The sequence below is a fragment of the Haliotis rufescens genome, unplaced genomic scaffold (assembly GCF_023055435.1).
Source record: "Haliotis rufescens isolate VD_foot unplaced genomic scaffold, xgHalRufe1.0.p SCAF_5, whole genome shotgun sequence".
NCBI classification, from domain to species: domain Eukaryota; kingdom Metazoa; phylum Mollusca; class Gastropoda; order Lepetellida; family Haliotidae; genus Haliotis; species Haliotis rufescens.
Window position 1 is genome coordinate 38,997,224 of NW_025964223.1, and position 15,189 is coordinate 39,012,412.

The window sequence follows — 15,189 nt, forward strand, 5'->3', positions numbered from 1 at the left end:
ACTCTTTCCGGGTTGGTGAGTTTGCATATGTTTGTGCACGTGCAGTCCACGAGGTGCATCATCGCCAATACTTCACGGATGCATACACATTGGTGAGGTGAGGTGAAATGGGGGTGCACTTATATTGCGACGTGCATGCACGTGTGTGCGGATGCTTGTGCTAGTCCTGACTAATGCCGAGATACCATGCCGCACTTTAATATGAATACCTCACTCGCACTTTGCAATTTTAATCATTACTGTAAATAATATTCATTGTAGCATGAATGATGCGTTGTTTTCACAATATACGTATTAGCACATATAAGTATTTTCGATAATTGCAAACAGCGATATTTTATTCACGTTTACCTTTGCCAACCAGCACAAACAACGCAATTCAAACATTATGTGTGACACTACATGAATCAGGAACACTACATGCATTATAACGAAGGGAAATCACACCCAACATTTTGTTTGTTTGACCGTAAAAGTAACATTATCATATTAATTTATACTATGAGAGAGAGAGAGAGAGAGAGAGAGAGAGAGAGAGAGAGAGAGAGAGAGAGAGAGAGAGAGAGAGAGAGATCCGATTAAAAAGTGTTATTGTTTACATAAAACCTAATACTATTGATAATGTAACAACACGTTCAACAAGGGAATATTTATGTATTCGTTTGTTTGTTTGTTTGTTTGTGAAAGAACAACCCTCCCAGGTCGCAGTGGAGAACACGGAGCTGACTGCCCTGTATGTTGTCGACTCGATGTCCATCTGAAATACAAGAACACGTTCAAATACTTGATTACATATTTTGTATATTTCTCAATTAAATGTTTTTCATAATTTCCATTTTAATAATATTTGTATCCTATTATTCTGATACTATGTATTATTTGCTCATTCATCACTGACTGGATATTGAAATAATAGGACAATTGTCTGAATCTATTGTTTCTGGCATTACTTATAGTCCATGGTACCCTGCAGCTTGCAGGCGAAAGGCTCGAGCGTAGGTTAGATTGTACAGACTTAAGAGAGACCTCAACTCGCTCCTTCCACTGCATATCTCTACACCAAATATCCTATTTCGGAAATCGCAGTTCACAATTTTGCAACAACCAGTGTGTTACTCCCTTAAAACAGCACTACTAACACAACATACCGCATCAAAAGAACTTTACCACAAACACAAAGGCCTACCCACTTCACAACCGAGCCTCTCTTTCACCACTAAGTCATACGCACAAATTATATTTATTTCCTTAATTTCTTTCAATGTTGCACCATTTGAATATATCTATTTAACGTATGAACTGTAGCAATATAGGGAAGTGTATTTTGGTGTGGTTGATCGCCCCTTTGAAATGATGGCAATGAGGAAAGTATTTGAGATTTGGTTGACTTATTCCGAGGAAAACCTATTAATTCATATCCTGAAACTGAATCATGTATTTTAAGATCCGTATTTGTGCATCAGATTGACAAACAGGTATCGTCACAAGGCAAGACTGAATGTCGTAAACGTGGTTGTCACCGTGGGGGGATGTAGTCGCCGATGCAGGTGACAGTGATTGGTGATAGTCACGGTGTTGGGAGATAGTCACAGTGATAGGAGGTACTTACAGTGATTGGTGATAGTCACAGTGGTTGGTGATAGTCACGGTGTTGGGAGGTAGTCACAGTGATTGGAGGTACTTACAGTGATTAGTGATAGTCACAGTGGTTGGTGATAGTCACGGTGTTAGGAGATAGTCACAGTGATTGGAGATAGTCACAGTGATAGGAGGTACTTACAGTGATTGGTGATAGTCACAGTGGTTGGTGATAGTCACGGTGTTGGGAGGTAGTCACAGTGAATGGAGATAGTCACATTGATTGGAAATAGTCACAGTGATAGGAGGTACTTACAGTGATAGGAGGTACTTACAGTGATTGGTGATAGTCACCGTGTTGGGAGGTAGTCACAGTGATTGGAGGTACTTACAGTGATTAGTGATAGTCACAGTGGTTGGTGATAGTCACGGTGTTAGGAGATAGTCACAGTGATTGGAGATAGTCACAGTGATAGGAGGTACTTACAGTGATTGGTGATAGTCACAGTGGTTGGTGATAGTCACGGTGTTGGGAGGTAGTCACAGTGATTGGAGGTACTTACAGTGATTAGTGATAGTCACAGTGGTTGGTGATAGTCACGGTGTTAGGAGATAGTCACAGTGATTGGAGATAGTCACAGTGATAGGAGGTACTTACAGTGATTGGTGATAGTCACAGTGGTTGGTGATAGTCACGGTGTTGGGAGGTAGTCACAGTGAATGGAGATAGTCACATTGATTGGAAATAGTCACAGTGATAGGAGGTACTTACAGTGATAGGAGGTACTTACAGTGATTGGTGATAGTCACCGTGTTGGGAGGTAGTCACAGTGATTGGAGGTACTTACAGTGATTAGTGATAGTCACAGTGGTTGGTGATAGTCACGGTGTTAGGAGATAGTCACAGTGATTGGAGATAGTCACAGTGATAGGAGGTACTTACAGTGATTGGTGATAGTCACAGTGGTTGGTGATAGTCACGGTGTTGGGAGGTAGTCACAGTGAATGGAGATAGTCACATTGATTGGAAATAGTCACAGTGATAGGAGGTACTTACAGTGATTGGAGATAGTCACAGTGATTGGTGATAGTCACCGTGTTGGGAGGTAGTCACAGTGATTGGAGATAGTCACATTGCTTGGAAATAGTCACAGTGATAGGAGGTACTTACAGTGATAGGAGATAGTCACAGTGATTGGAGATAGTCACAGTGATAGGAGGTACTTACAGTGATTGGAGATATTCACAGTGATTGGAGATAGTCACAGTGATAGGAGGTACATACAGTGATTGGTGATAGTCACAGTGATTGGAGATAGTCACAGTGATAGGAGGTACTTACAGTGATTGGTGATAGTCACAGTTAGTAGTGGTAGTCACGGTGTTGGGAGATAGCCACAGTAATTAGTGGTAGCCACGGTGTTGGGAGATAGCCACAGTAATTAGTGGTAGTCACGGTGTTGGGAGATAGAAAAGGTGACAGCCACAGTTTCCACTAATATCACGTCCGTGATCCTGAAAATAATCACATTCCGCCATAACACCAAACATCGTGAAGAATCATCGTTTTATCACTCACACGAAATTCGAGCAGATATGCACAGCCTCGTTCTTGTATTGTTCGCATGCACGTGCTGCACGTGGGCTACCAAGGCTGGTAATCTGACTGACATCTACCTCATAGGACTATTTCCCCTTTCGGGGCCGTGGAATGGAGGCCAGGCGATGCTTCCTGCTTCTCAAATGGCTGTCGAAGATATCAACAACAGGTCTGATATACTGCCTGGGTACCGACTCAACATCAACTGGACGGATACTCAGGTAGGTTCCGCTTCGTCAGGGTCCACGGTCCTGGGTTTGGATCCCCTGTTTCCACGATTGTGATGTTGGCCATTCTTATACATACCCCCCCCTCCCGCCCCCCCATCTCCCCCCTTTGCGTTTTCACACTATTTATCTGCCATGTTACTTTCAAAGCCGCCCTACCCCAACTCACTCATGTGTATGCTTCTGTTAAAGTAGGACGGAAGTACCATCTTAACATCTAAGACTTACCTTCGCAAATGATAAAAAAGGATCTTTAATCTTGAACTAAAACATTTCGCTGATCTTCACATTAATTGTCAGCGTTGTCATGGGAATGAACCAATCTCCTGGGAACCCCGACTTACAGTTCTTGGATATCTTGTGTATCGTACCTACATTATTATGCATACATATACTCACACGCAAAAGAAACGCAAGTCGAGTATGCAGTATACATGTTATTTATTTTCAACAGTAAAGACAAGGAATACTAATAGGGCAAGATTGACAAAGATTTGACTGAAGACAGTTGTGGCATTGTTGACCAAGGAGTGGTAGGTCCAAGAATCGGCCACAGTTTCATACCCACTACAGTTCTTGACAGTTTGTGCATTTTCGATTTCGCGAGAAATGGGTGCATGATACCTACATATTCATGGGAATGGTGCGTTTTGGCGATTCGTTTTTTGTTGTTACGTTTTTACTCGGGGCTTCCAAAATGCAACCAAAAATATTGATAACACCATCAGGCTTCACTACATGCTAAAACTCGTATCAGTTTATGGTCCCGTGTTTGCTACCAATTTGCTTAAAACCACTTGCGTTTATTTTGCGTGTGAGTATATATTTAACACAATAGAATGGAGACCCAATATATGGATCGAGTATGTGTATTCGGTAGTATCGAGATGTTTTCATCTTCCTTATTTTTAAATGTGTTTCCGTATATATTCCTTATATTTCTTCAAAGCGGCGTAAAACTAAACTCACTGACTTGTCCTATATAAAGGTCTTCAGTGTATGCTCAGTATTCAGCCAGGGAAGTGTCTCAAAGCACATTTCCATTTTGAGATGAATACCTATCAGCCATCGAGTTGATAGTATCACTGGTGCTCCCTTAAGATGTGATCAGTCAGTTCACTGGAGTAATGGCAACTGTTTCAGTGTGACGCAGGTTTGGGGGTCAAGGCGCTGGCGGACGCCGTGTGTCAGTCCCCTACTAAGATCATGATAATCGGGGAAGGGTGCTCCCCCGTCAGCCAGGCAGTAGCACAGGCAGCCTACAGGTGGAACCTAAACCAGGTGAGCCACGCTGCTCCACAGCACAACACTGAAAAAAAGACACTAATCATGTTTCATTGTTTGTTTTTATTTTACTATTTCTATATGTTGAGCAAAGTAGGCGAATTTGATTTTAAACGCCTTTCCGTAATATTACGGCCATATTATGACGCAGGAAGCCTAGAATGGACACTCCAGTAGAAATCGTTTTTCTTAAATGTATGTCTTCGGCCCTGTACGTGCCGGGTTTGCGTCTCTAGAGATGTTTCCCGTGTATATGTCGTATATTTCCCTTCATCTATAGCATATTTCTCTTGCATATATCGTATCGTAAGTTTGTCTAATTATTTCAGTGGTATATATCGCATGGTTTCCTTGTAGTTACCGTTTCTTCGCCTTTCCAGTGTGTATGTCGTACGTTTCACATGCATGCATCGCGAGTTTCCCAAGTACGTATATAGATCGTATGTTACTGTTTGCACGTATCCCTTGGAAATTTTCTATGTTGCTCTCGTATATATTATATTTCCATTGTGTATATACATCGTATATTTATTGTTCTTGTGTATATCGTGTGTTTCCTTTGCAGATGTCGCATCTTACACTTGTAGTTGACACATGTTTTTCTTCTCGTGTAGATATCGTATGTGTTCTTTTGTATAATTGTCTTGTAGATATCGTATGTGTCCTTTGGTATGTTTCTCGTGTAGATATCGTATGTGTTCTTTTGTATAATTGTCTTGTAGATATCGTATGTGTCCTTTGGTATGTTTCTCGTGTAGATATCTTATGTGTCTTTTCGTATGTTTCTCGATTAGATATCGTATGTGTCTTTTGGTGTGTTTCTCTGGTAGATATCGTTTGGGACCTTTGGTATGTTTCTCTTGTAGATATCGTATGTGTCTTTTGGTATGTTTCTCTTGTAGATATATCATATGTGACCTTTGGTACGATTCTCGTGTAGATATCGTATGTGTCCTTTGGTATGTTTCTCTTGTAGATATCGTATGTGTCTTTTGGTTGGTTTCTCGTGTAGATATCGTATGTGTCTTTTGGTTGGTTTCTCGTGTTGATATCATATGTGACCTTTGGTATGTTTCTCGTGTAGATATCGTATGTGTCTTTTGGTTGGTTTCTCGTGTAGATATCGTATGTGTCTTTTGGTTGGTTTCTCGTGTAGATATCGTATGTGTCTTTTGGTTGGTTTCTCGTGTAGATATCGTATGTGTCCTTTGGTATGTTTCTCGTGTAGATATCTTATGTGTCTTTTCGTATGTTTCTCGATTAGATATCGTATGTGTCTTTTGGTGTGTTTCTCTGGTAGATATCGTTTGGGACCTTTGGTATGTTTCTCTTGTAGATATCGTATGTGTCTTTTGGTATGTTTCTCTTGTAGATATATCATATGTGACCTTTGGTACGATTCTCGTGTAGATATCGTATGTGTCCTTTGGTATGTTTCTCGTGTAGATATCGTATGTGTCTTTTGGTTGGTTTCTCGTGTAGATATCGTATCTGTCTTTTGGTATGTTTCTCGTGTAGATATCGTATGTGTCCTTTGGTATGTTTCTCGTGTAGATATCTTATGTGTCTTTTGGTTGGTTTCTCGTGTAGATATCGTATCTGTCTTTTGGTATGTTTCTCGTGTAGATATCGTATGTGTCCTTTGGTATGTTTCTCGTGTAGATATCTTATGTGTCTTTTGGTTGGTTTCTCGTGTAGATATCGTATGTGTCTTTTGGTATGTTTCTCGTGTAGATATCGTATCTGTCTTTTGGTATGTTTCTCGTGTAGATATCGTATGTGTCTTTTGGTTTGTTTCTCGTGTAGATATCGTATCTGTCTTTTGGTATGTTTCTCGTGTAGATATCGTATCTGTCCTTTGGTATGTTTCTCGTGTAGATATCGTATGTGTCTTTTGGTTGGTTTCTCGTGTAGATATCGTATGTGTCTTTTGGTATGTTTCTCGTGTAGATATCGTATGTGTCCTTTGGTATGTTTCCCGTGTAGATATCGTATGTGTCCTTTGGTATGTTTCTCGTGTAGATATCGTATGTGTCTTTTGGTTGGTTTCTCGTGTAGATATCGTATGTGTCTTTTGGTATGTTTCTCTTGTAGATATATCATATGTGACCTTTGGTACGATTCTCGTGTAGATATCGTATGTGTCCTTTGGTATGTTTCTCGTGTAGATATCGTATGTCTCCTTTGGTATGTTTCTCTTGTAGATATCGTATGTGTCTTTTGGTTGGTTTCTCGTGTAGATATCGTATGTGTCTTTTGGTTGGTTTCTCGTGTAGATATCGTATGTCTCCTTTGGTATGTTTCTCGTGTAGATATCGTATGTGTCCTTTGGTTGGTTTCTCGTGTAGATATCGTATGTCTCCTTTGGTATGTTTCTCTTGTAGATATCGTATGTGTCTTTTGGTTGGTTTCTCGTGTAGATATCGTATGTGTCTTTTGGTTGGTTTCTCGTGTAGATATCGTATGTGTCCTTTGGTTGGTTTCTCGTGTAGATATCGTATGTGTCTTTTGGTTGGTTTCTCGTGTAGATATCGTATGTGTCTTTTGGTATGTTTCTCTTGTAGATATATCATATGTGACCTTTGGTACGATTCTCGTGTAGATATCGTATGTGTCCTTTGGTTGGTTTCTCGTGTAGATATCGTATGTCTCCTTTGGTATGTTTCTCTTGTAGATATCGTATGTGTCTTTTGGTTGGTTTCTCGTGTAGATATCGTATGTGTCCTTTGGTTTGTTTCTCGTGTAGATATCGTATGTGTCTTTTGGTTGGTTTCTCGTGTAGATATCGTATGTGTCTTTTGGTATGTTTCTCTTGTAGATATATCATATGTGACCTTTGGTACGATTCTCGTGTAGATATCGTATGTGTCCTTTGGTTGGTTTCTCGTGTAGATATCGTATGTCTCCTTTGGTATGTTTCTCTTGTAGATATCGTATGTGTCTTTTGGTATGTTTCTCGTGTAGATATCGTATGTGTCCTTTGGTATGTTCCTCGTGTAGATATCGTATGTGTCTTTTGGTATGTTTCTCGTGTAGATATCGTATGTGTCCTTTGGTATGTTTCTCGTGTAGATATCGTATGTGTCTTTTGGTTGGTTTCTCGTGTAGATATCGTATGTGTCTTTTGGTTGGTTTCTCGTGTAGATATCGTATGTGTCTTTTGGTATGTTTCTCGTGTAGATATCGTATGTGTCCTTTGGTATGTTTCTCGTGTAGATATCGTATGTGTCCTTTGGTATGTTTCTCGTGTAGATATCGTATGTGTCTTTTGGTTGGTTTCTCGTGTAGATATCGTATGTGTCTTTTGGTTGGTTTCTCGTGTAGATATCGTATGTGTCCTTTGGTATGTTTCTCGTGTAGATATCGTATGTGTCTTTTGGTTGGTTTCTCGTGTAGATATCGTATGTGTCTTTTGGTTGGTTTCTCGTGTAGATATCGTATGTGTCTTTTGGTTGGTTTCTCGTGTAGATATCGTATGTGTCTTTTGGTTGGTTTCTCGTGTAGATATCGTATGTGTCCTTTGGTTGGTTTCTCTTGTAGATATATCATATGTGACCTTTGGTATGTTTCTCTTGTAGATATCGTATGTTTCCCTGTCGATGACGCTATCCAACAAGGACATGTACCCGAACTTCTTCAGGGTCGTGACGTCAGAGCATGCTTCCAATGATGCTCGGATGGCCATTTTCAAACATTTCAACTGGCGACGAGTTGCCACTATGCATGAGTCCCACCACCTGTTCTCCACGGTAAGAACAGACAACAGTTTTCACAATACACCAGCCCTACAACCTGTTCTCCACGGTAATAACAGACAACAGTTTTCACAACACACCAGCCCTATAACCTGTTCTCCACGGTAAGAACAGACAACAGTTTTCACAACACACCAGCCCTATAACCTGTTCTCCACGGTAAGAACAGACAACATTTTCACAATACACCAGTCCCACAACCTGTTCTCCACGGTAAGAACAGACAACAGTTTTCACACTACACCAGGTCTACAACCTGTTCTCCACGGTAAGAACAGACAACATTTTCACCTTACACCAGCCCTACAGCCTGTTCTCCACAGTAAGAACAGACAACAGTTTTCACCTTACACCAGCCCTACAACCTATTCTCCACGGTAAGAACAGACAACAGTTTTCACAACACACCAGCCCTACAACCTGTTCTCCACGGTAAGAACAGACAACATTTTCACCTTACACCAGTCCTATCACTTTGACCCTTTTTCTTACATCTTTAAGTGCTACGACTATATATATATATTTCTTTGTTGAACGGGACCCACATCTCCATATATGTGTGTATGTATCGCGTGTGTGATGTAAGCGTAGGTGTCTGCACTCTTAAAGGGATGTATGGCGTGTGTGATGTAAGCATGGGTTTCTGCACTCTTAAAGGAATGTATCGCGTGTGTGATGTAAGCGTGGGTGTCTGCATTCTTAAAGGAATGTATCGCGTGTGTGATGTAAGCGTGGGTGTCTGCATTCTTAAAGGAATGTATAGCATGTGTGATGTAAGCATGGGTTTCTGCACTCTTAAAGGAATGTATCGCGTGTGTGATGTAAGCGTGGGTGTCTGCATTCTTAAAGGAATGTATCGCGTGTGTGATGTAAGCGTGGGTGTCTGCACTCTTAAAGGTATGTATCACGTGTGTGATGTAAGCATGGGGATTCTGCACTCATAAAGAAATGTATAGCGTGTGTGATGTAAGCGTGGGTGTCTGCACTCTTAAAGGAATGTATCGCGTGTGTGATGTAGGCGTGGGTGTTTGCATTCTTAAAGGAATGTATCGCGTGTGTGATGTAAGCGTGGGTGTCTGCATTCTTAAAGGAATGTATCGCGTGTGTGATGTAAGCGTGGGTGTCTGCATTCTTAAAGGAATGTATCGCCTGTGTGATGTAAGCGTGGGTGTCTGCATTCTTAAAGGAATGTATCGCGTGTGTGATGTAAGCTTGGGTGTCTGCACTCTTAAAGGAATGTATCGCGTGTGTGATGTAAGCGTGGGTGTCTGCGCTCTTAAAGGAATGTATCGCGTGTGTGATGTAAGCGTGGGTGTCTGCACTCTTAAAGGAATGTATCGCGTGTGTGATGTAAGCGTGCGTGTCTGCACTCTTAAAGGAATGTATCGCGTGTGTGATGTAAGCTTGGGTGTCTGCACTCTTAAAGGAATTTATCGCGTGTGTGATGTAAGCGTGGGTGTCTGCACTCTTAAAGGAATGTATAGCGTGTGTGATGTAAGCGTGGGTGTCTGCATTCTTAAAGGAATGTATCGCGTGTGTGATGTAAGCGTGGGTGTCTGCACTCTTAAAGGAATGTATCGCGTGTGTGATGTTAGCGTGGGTGTCTGCACTCTTAAAGGAATGTATCGCGTGTGTGATGTAAGCGTGGGTGTCTGCACTCTTAAAGGAATGTATCGCGTGTGTGATGTAAGCTTGGGTGTCTGCACTCTTAAAGGAATGTATCGCATGTGTGATGTAAGCGTGGGTGTCTGCACTCTTAAAGGAATGTATAGCGTGTGTGATGTAAGCGTGGGTGTCTGCACTCTTAAAGGAATGTATCGCGTGTGGGATGTAAGCGTGGGTGTCTGCACTCTTAAAGGAATGTATCGCGTGTGTGATGTAAGCGTGGGTGTCTGCACTCTTAAAGGAATGTATCGCGTTTGTGATGTAAGCGTGGGTGTCTGCGCTCTTAAAGGAATGTATCGCGTGTGTGATGTAAGCGTGGGTGTCTGCATTCTTAAAGGAATGTATAGCGTTTGTGATGTAAGCGTGGGTGTCTGCGCTCTTAAAGGAATGTATCGCGTGTGTGATGTAAGCGTGGGTGTCTGCACTCTTAAAGGAATGTATCGCGTGTGTGATGTAAGCGTGCGTGTCTGCACTCTTAAAGGAATGTATCGCGTGTGTGATGTAAGCTTGGGTGTCTGCACTCTTAAAGGAATTTATCGCGTGTGTGATGTAAGCGTGGGTGTCTGCACTCTTAAAGGAATGTATAGCGTGTGTGATGTAAGCGTGGGTGTCTGCATTCTTAAAGGAATGTATCGCGTGTGTGATGTAAGCGTGGGTGTCTGCACTCTTAAAGGAATGTATCGCGTGTGTGATGTAAGCGTGGGTGTCTGCACTCTTAAAGGAATGTATCGCGTGTGTGATGTAAGCGTGGGTGTCTGCACTCTTAAAGGAATGTATAGCGTGTGTGATGTAAGCGTGGGTGTCTGCACTCTTAAAGGAATGTATCGCGTGTGGGATGTAAGCGTGGGTGTCTGCACTCTTAAAGGAATGTATCGCGTGTGTGATGTAAGCGTGGGTGTCTGCACTCTTAAAGGAATGTATAGCGTTTGTGATGTAAGCGTGGGTGTCTGCGCTCTTAAAGGAATGTATCGCGTGTGTGATGTAAGCGTGGGTGTCTGCACTCTTAAAGGAATGTATAGCGTTTGTGATGTAAGCGTGGGTGTCTGCACTCTTAAAGGAATGTATCGCGTGTGTGATGTAAGCGTGGGTGCCTGCACTCTTAAAGGAATATATCGCGTGTGTGATGTAAGCGTGGGTGTCTGCATTCTTAAAGGAATGTATCGCGTGTGTGATGTAAGCGTGGGTGTCTGCACTCTTAAAGGAATGTATCGCGTGTGTGATGTAAGCGTGGGTGTCTGCACTCTTAAAGGAATGTATAGCGTTTGTGATGTAAGCGTGGGTGTCTGCGCTCTTAAAGGAATGTATCGCGTGTGTGATGTAAGCGTGGGTGTCTGCACTCTTAAAGGAATGTATCGCGTGTGTGATGTAAGCTTGGGTGTCTGCACTCTTAAAGGAATGTATCGCGTGTGTGATGTAAGCGTGGGTGTCTGCACTCTTAAAGGAATGTATAGCGTGTGTGATGTAAGCGTGGGTGTCTGCATTCTTAAAGGAATGTATCGCGTGTGTGATGTAAGCGTGGGTGTCTGCACTCTTAAAGGAATGTATCGCGTGTGTGATGTTAGCGTGGGTGTATGCACTCTTAAAGGAATGTATCGCGTTTGTGATGTAAGCGTGGGTGTCTGCACTCTTAAAGGAATGTATCGCGTGGGTGATGTAAGCGTGGGTGTCTGCCCTCTTAAAGGAATGTATAGCGTGTGTGATGTTTAGCGTGGGTGTCTGCACTCTTAAAGGAATGTATCGCGTGTGTGATGTAAGCGTGGGTGTCTGCACCCTTAAAGGAATGTATAGCGTTTGTGATGTAAGCGTGGGTGTCTGCACCCTTAAAGGAATGTATAGCGTTTGTGATATATTTTGTAGTTTCTGAACGCAATCACTGACCATGTGTAACTGAGGTCATTCATTTTCAGATGGTCGAGGACATAGTGAAACGAATGGAAGCAGAAACATTTGAAATCGCTACTCAAGTTATCTTCAGCCAGGACCCAGAAACTGCCGTCCGCAGTTTAAAGGTGAGATATATATGTACAGTACATTCCTCCATCAGCCGTGAATACATACGGCCGTTTTAGTGTAGTCACCCTTCTTAACCAACTAAGGGGCACGGGTGGCCCAGTCGTCTAAGGCGCCACACTTTGATGTTCAGAGTTTCGTTTCTTGGGCACGCCAGAAACCTATGATTGTACATTCGAATACCGGTTCGCCTCGATTATTCTTCTAGGTTTCTCAACATCATACCCGTGCTCGTGGGTTTCACCAAAGTGGTAAACGTCTGAGACCTTCTTACTTCGGGCTTTCCTTCCACATCAAGGTGACACGCCGTGATATATGTGGAATACTGTTAAAAGCGGCGTTAACCCCAACTCAGCCACTCCCAACCAACGAATTAGCTACACCAGCGACTGCTCAGAGCAATTAGCGTTCAGATTACATTGCACCGACGGCAATATGCACAGCCACACTCTACTCTACACATTGTTTCAATAGCAGGCATCGTTAGGGTTCGAACAAACGTCCTGCGTGAATACAGCTCGTTTGACTACAGTTCATAATACATAGTCAATTTCATTGCTTGACTAAAAATATGCAGGCGTCGCTACTACATCGCACATTGGCCCAATGTATTCACATCCCCGGACGCGTCATACCAACAAGACGTTAAAAGATGGTACTTGTTGTTACCCTGCCTGGCTCTCGTCATTAAAGGACTGGTCGGCTCGGAGTCAGTATGATGTGGCCAGGTATTCATGTTAAACTGCGGTATAGTATCTGAGTGGGCTAGCACTATAAAATCGGCATAAGACCGGACAAGTACAAGCACACACACACACACACACACACACACACACACACACACACACACACACACACACACACACACACACGTGCGCACGTGCGCACGTGCATACATGTCGCTATTTAAGTGCAAATAATCTTGAACGCAACGTTAACCCCCATTTCACCTCACCAATGTATTCACGGGTAATGGGGGAATGTAGAGTATTCGAACCCGTGAAGTATTGTCGATGATGCTCCTCCACTGAAGATGTACACATAAGCACACTCACCAACCCATGCCGGATAGTTGGAGTCCAGGGGATGATACGGCTAGACTTACCACTTTTTTGTTAATAGATTGTTGACACTTTTCTCAATGATTTCTGGTCGTTCGTATTTTTATGTCATTTTGACATTCTAAACTGAAAGTATAACCTTTAGCTGTCCCTTCAAGAGAGAGGAAACACGCTCCTATTGGAATATTCATAAAAACGGAATGCATGTCATAGCATAGACTGTCAAGTAACAAAAAGGATCAAAATGCAAAATTTCAACAAATATATTTTAATCACTGTATTCCCTTCTGAAAGTATTGAATTACATTTTGATAATAATTATCATCCATTGTGTCAATGTGTTATTGTTATTAAGTAGTAAGATACATATCTTACCAAAGTCATACGTAATTGTTCCTAACGAAGAAATTAGTTTCATTAATAAAGATTTTTTGTTTTCTGTGTGTAAGGTATATATAACCATAATTGTGTTTCCCTTTCAAAGTTCCCGCTGTTGGATTCTTTGTTTTCATATCGTAATATATTCTTACGGAACATTTAGTTATTAAACTTATCAATACAAAATACGACTTATAAAATATGTGGATATATGATTGAAATAATCCAAGTTTTCTTAAAATGAGAATAATAAGTAGTAAATTGGGCACACAGTTTATAGACATAATGATAATGAACGTGTACAATGTTTGTTTGTTTGTTGTTTAACGCTGCACTCAGCAATATTTCAGCTATATAAAGGCGGTCTGTAAATAATCGAGTCTCGACCCGACAATCCAGTAATTGATATCACGAGCATCGATCTATGCAATTGGGATACGATGACATGCATCAACCAAGTCAGCGATACTGACCACCCGATCTCGTTGGTCGTCTCTTACGACAAGCATAGTCGCCTGTTACGACAAGCATGGAGTGCTGAAGACCTAGTCTACCCCGGATCTTCACGGGCTGAACGTGTACATTGACGTCACATGGCAGGAGTACTGTTGTATGGCGCCAGACAATAAAAACTTTCTTTTTTGTGCAATTTGTGTGTATGGCGGGTAAAGCACAACAATCTTACCCTTTTCGCGAACTACTTGGGTCATCACTGATTTTCAGTTGTCCATTCTTATAATCTTTTGCAATTTCCGCCAAATTTTAATCGGTTTCTGCGTATAATCTAGACTGGTTATTATCCTTCACTGACAATTTAAACTTTCTGTACTGTTTGAGAATAAGAACATCCATTGTTGACTTGTTTAATTTATGGTAACGTATGCATTTCCCAAGAATAAAGGCGTGTTGTTGTCTTAATCTTCGAAACACTTCTGTACATCTGAAACACAAATGGGCCTGTTGAAATTTTCAAATTGACCACTATATAATTACAACCGCATGAATTGCTTATTCCTCTTTTTTCTCCATTTTTTACACTTCAATTGCACCTCATTGGTGAGAAGTGTCACACAGCTTTTCTATTTAAATCTTTGTAATTACTTTGGGCTAACGAATGCCATTTTAATGGAAGACAAAATATAGAACACGTCATGATTGTGTTTGACATCATAGCCGGGCAAAGAAGTATTTCTTTCGCAATTCTTTTTTCAACAAAAAACTGAACACTGAAACTTAAATTCACCATTGTACTAAACAAACAAAATGGAATAAGAAGGATTTGCGATATCATGAACATTATAGGTGATCGTCAGAACGGGCTACATAAATAAGTGCAACTGCGAAAAGCAACTGTCTTCAAGAATGCAAAACCGGAAACAAATTTAGCTTACAAACTAACAATTCGGGCTCATATGTAACATCATATGCTGAATTGTATCATATATATTATATATATAATCAATTGCGGCTCGGGGTTAGACTTTAGTTGATCGATGGTGAGAAACAGGACAATTTGTTCATGAAGCCTATGCATGTTTCCTACTCCAGGAGAAAGATGCCAGGATCATCATGGCCGGCTTTTATCGAGACAAGGCGAGGAAAGTATTTTGTCATGTGAGTATGTAGGGTAA

At 41.5% G+C, this 15,189-nt stretch overlaps 1 protein-coding gene across 6 annotated transcripts in view; it reads left to right on the forward strand.

Moving 5' to 3' along the window:
• Positions 1 to 15,189, forward strand: part of LOC124126387 (gamma-aminobutyric acid type B receptor subunit 2-like) — a 67,602-nt gene continuing 52,413 nt past the window's right edge. For 3 of the 6 annotated variants that reach the window (XM_048383793.1, XM_048383797.1, XM_048383798.1), the window contains exons 1-5: positions 1,471 to 3,399; positions 4,549 to 4,686; positions 8,268 to 8,438; positions 12,017 to 12,118; positions 15,107 to 15,172. In XM_048383793.1, the coding sequence (XP_048239750.1) occupies positions 3,175 to 3,399; positions 4,549 to 4,686; positions 8,268 to 8,438; positions 12,017 to 12,118; positions 15,107 to 15,172 (702 nt within the window). In that variant the 5' untranslated portion in view covers positions 1,471 to 3,174. Of the gene's footprint in view, positions 98 to 1,470; positions 3,400 to 4,548; positions 4,687 to 8,267; positions 8,439 to 12,016; positions 12,119 to 15,106; positions 15,173 to 15,189 lie in introns of those variants that run through there. The other 3 variants (XM_048383796.1, XM_048383795.1, XM_048383794.1) reach the window with 3 other exon arrangements.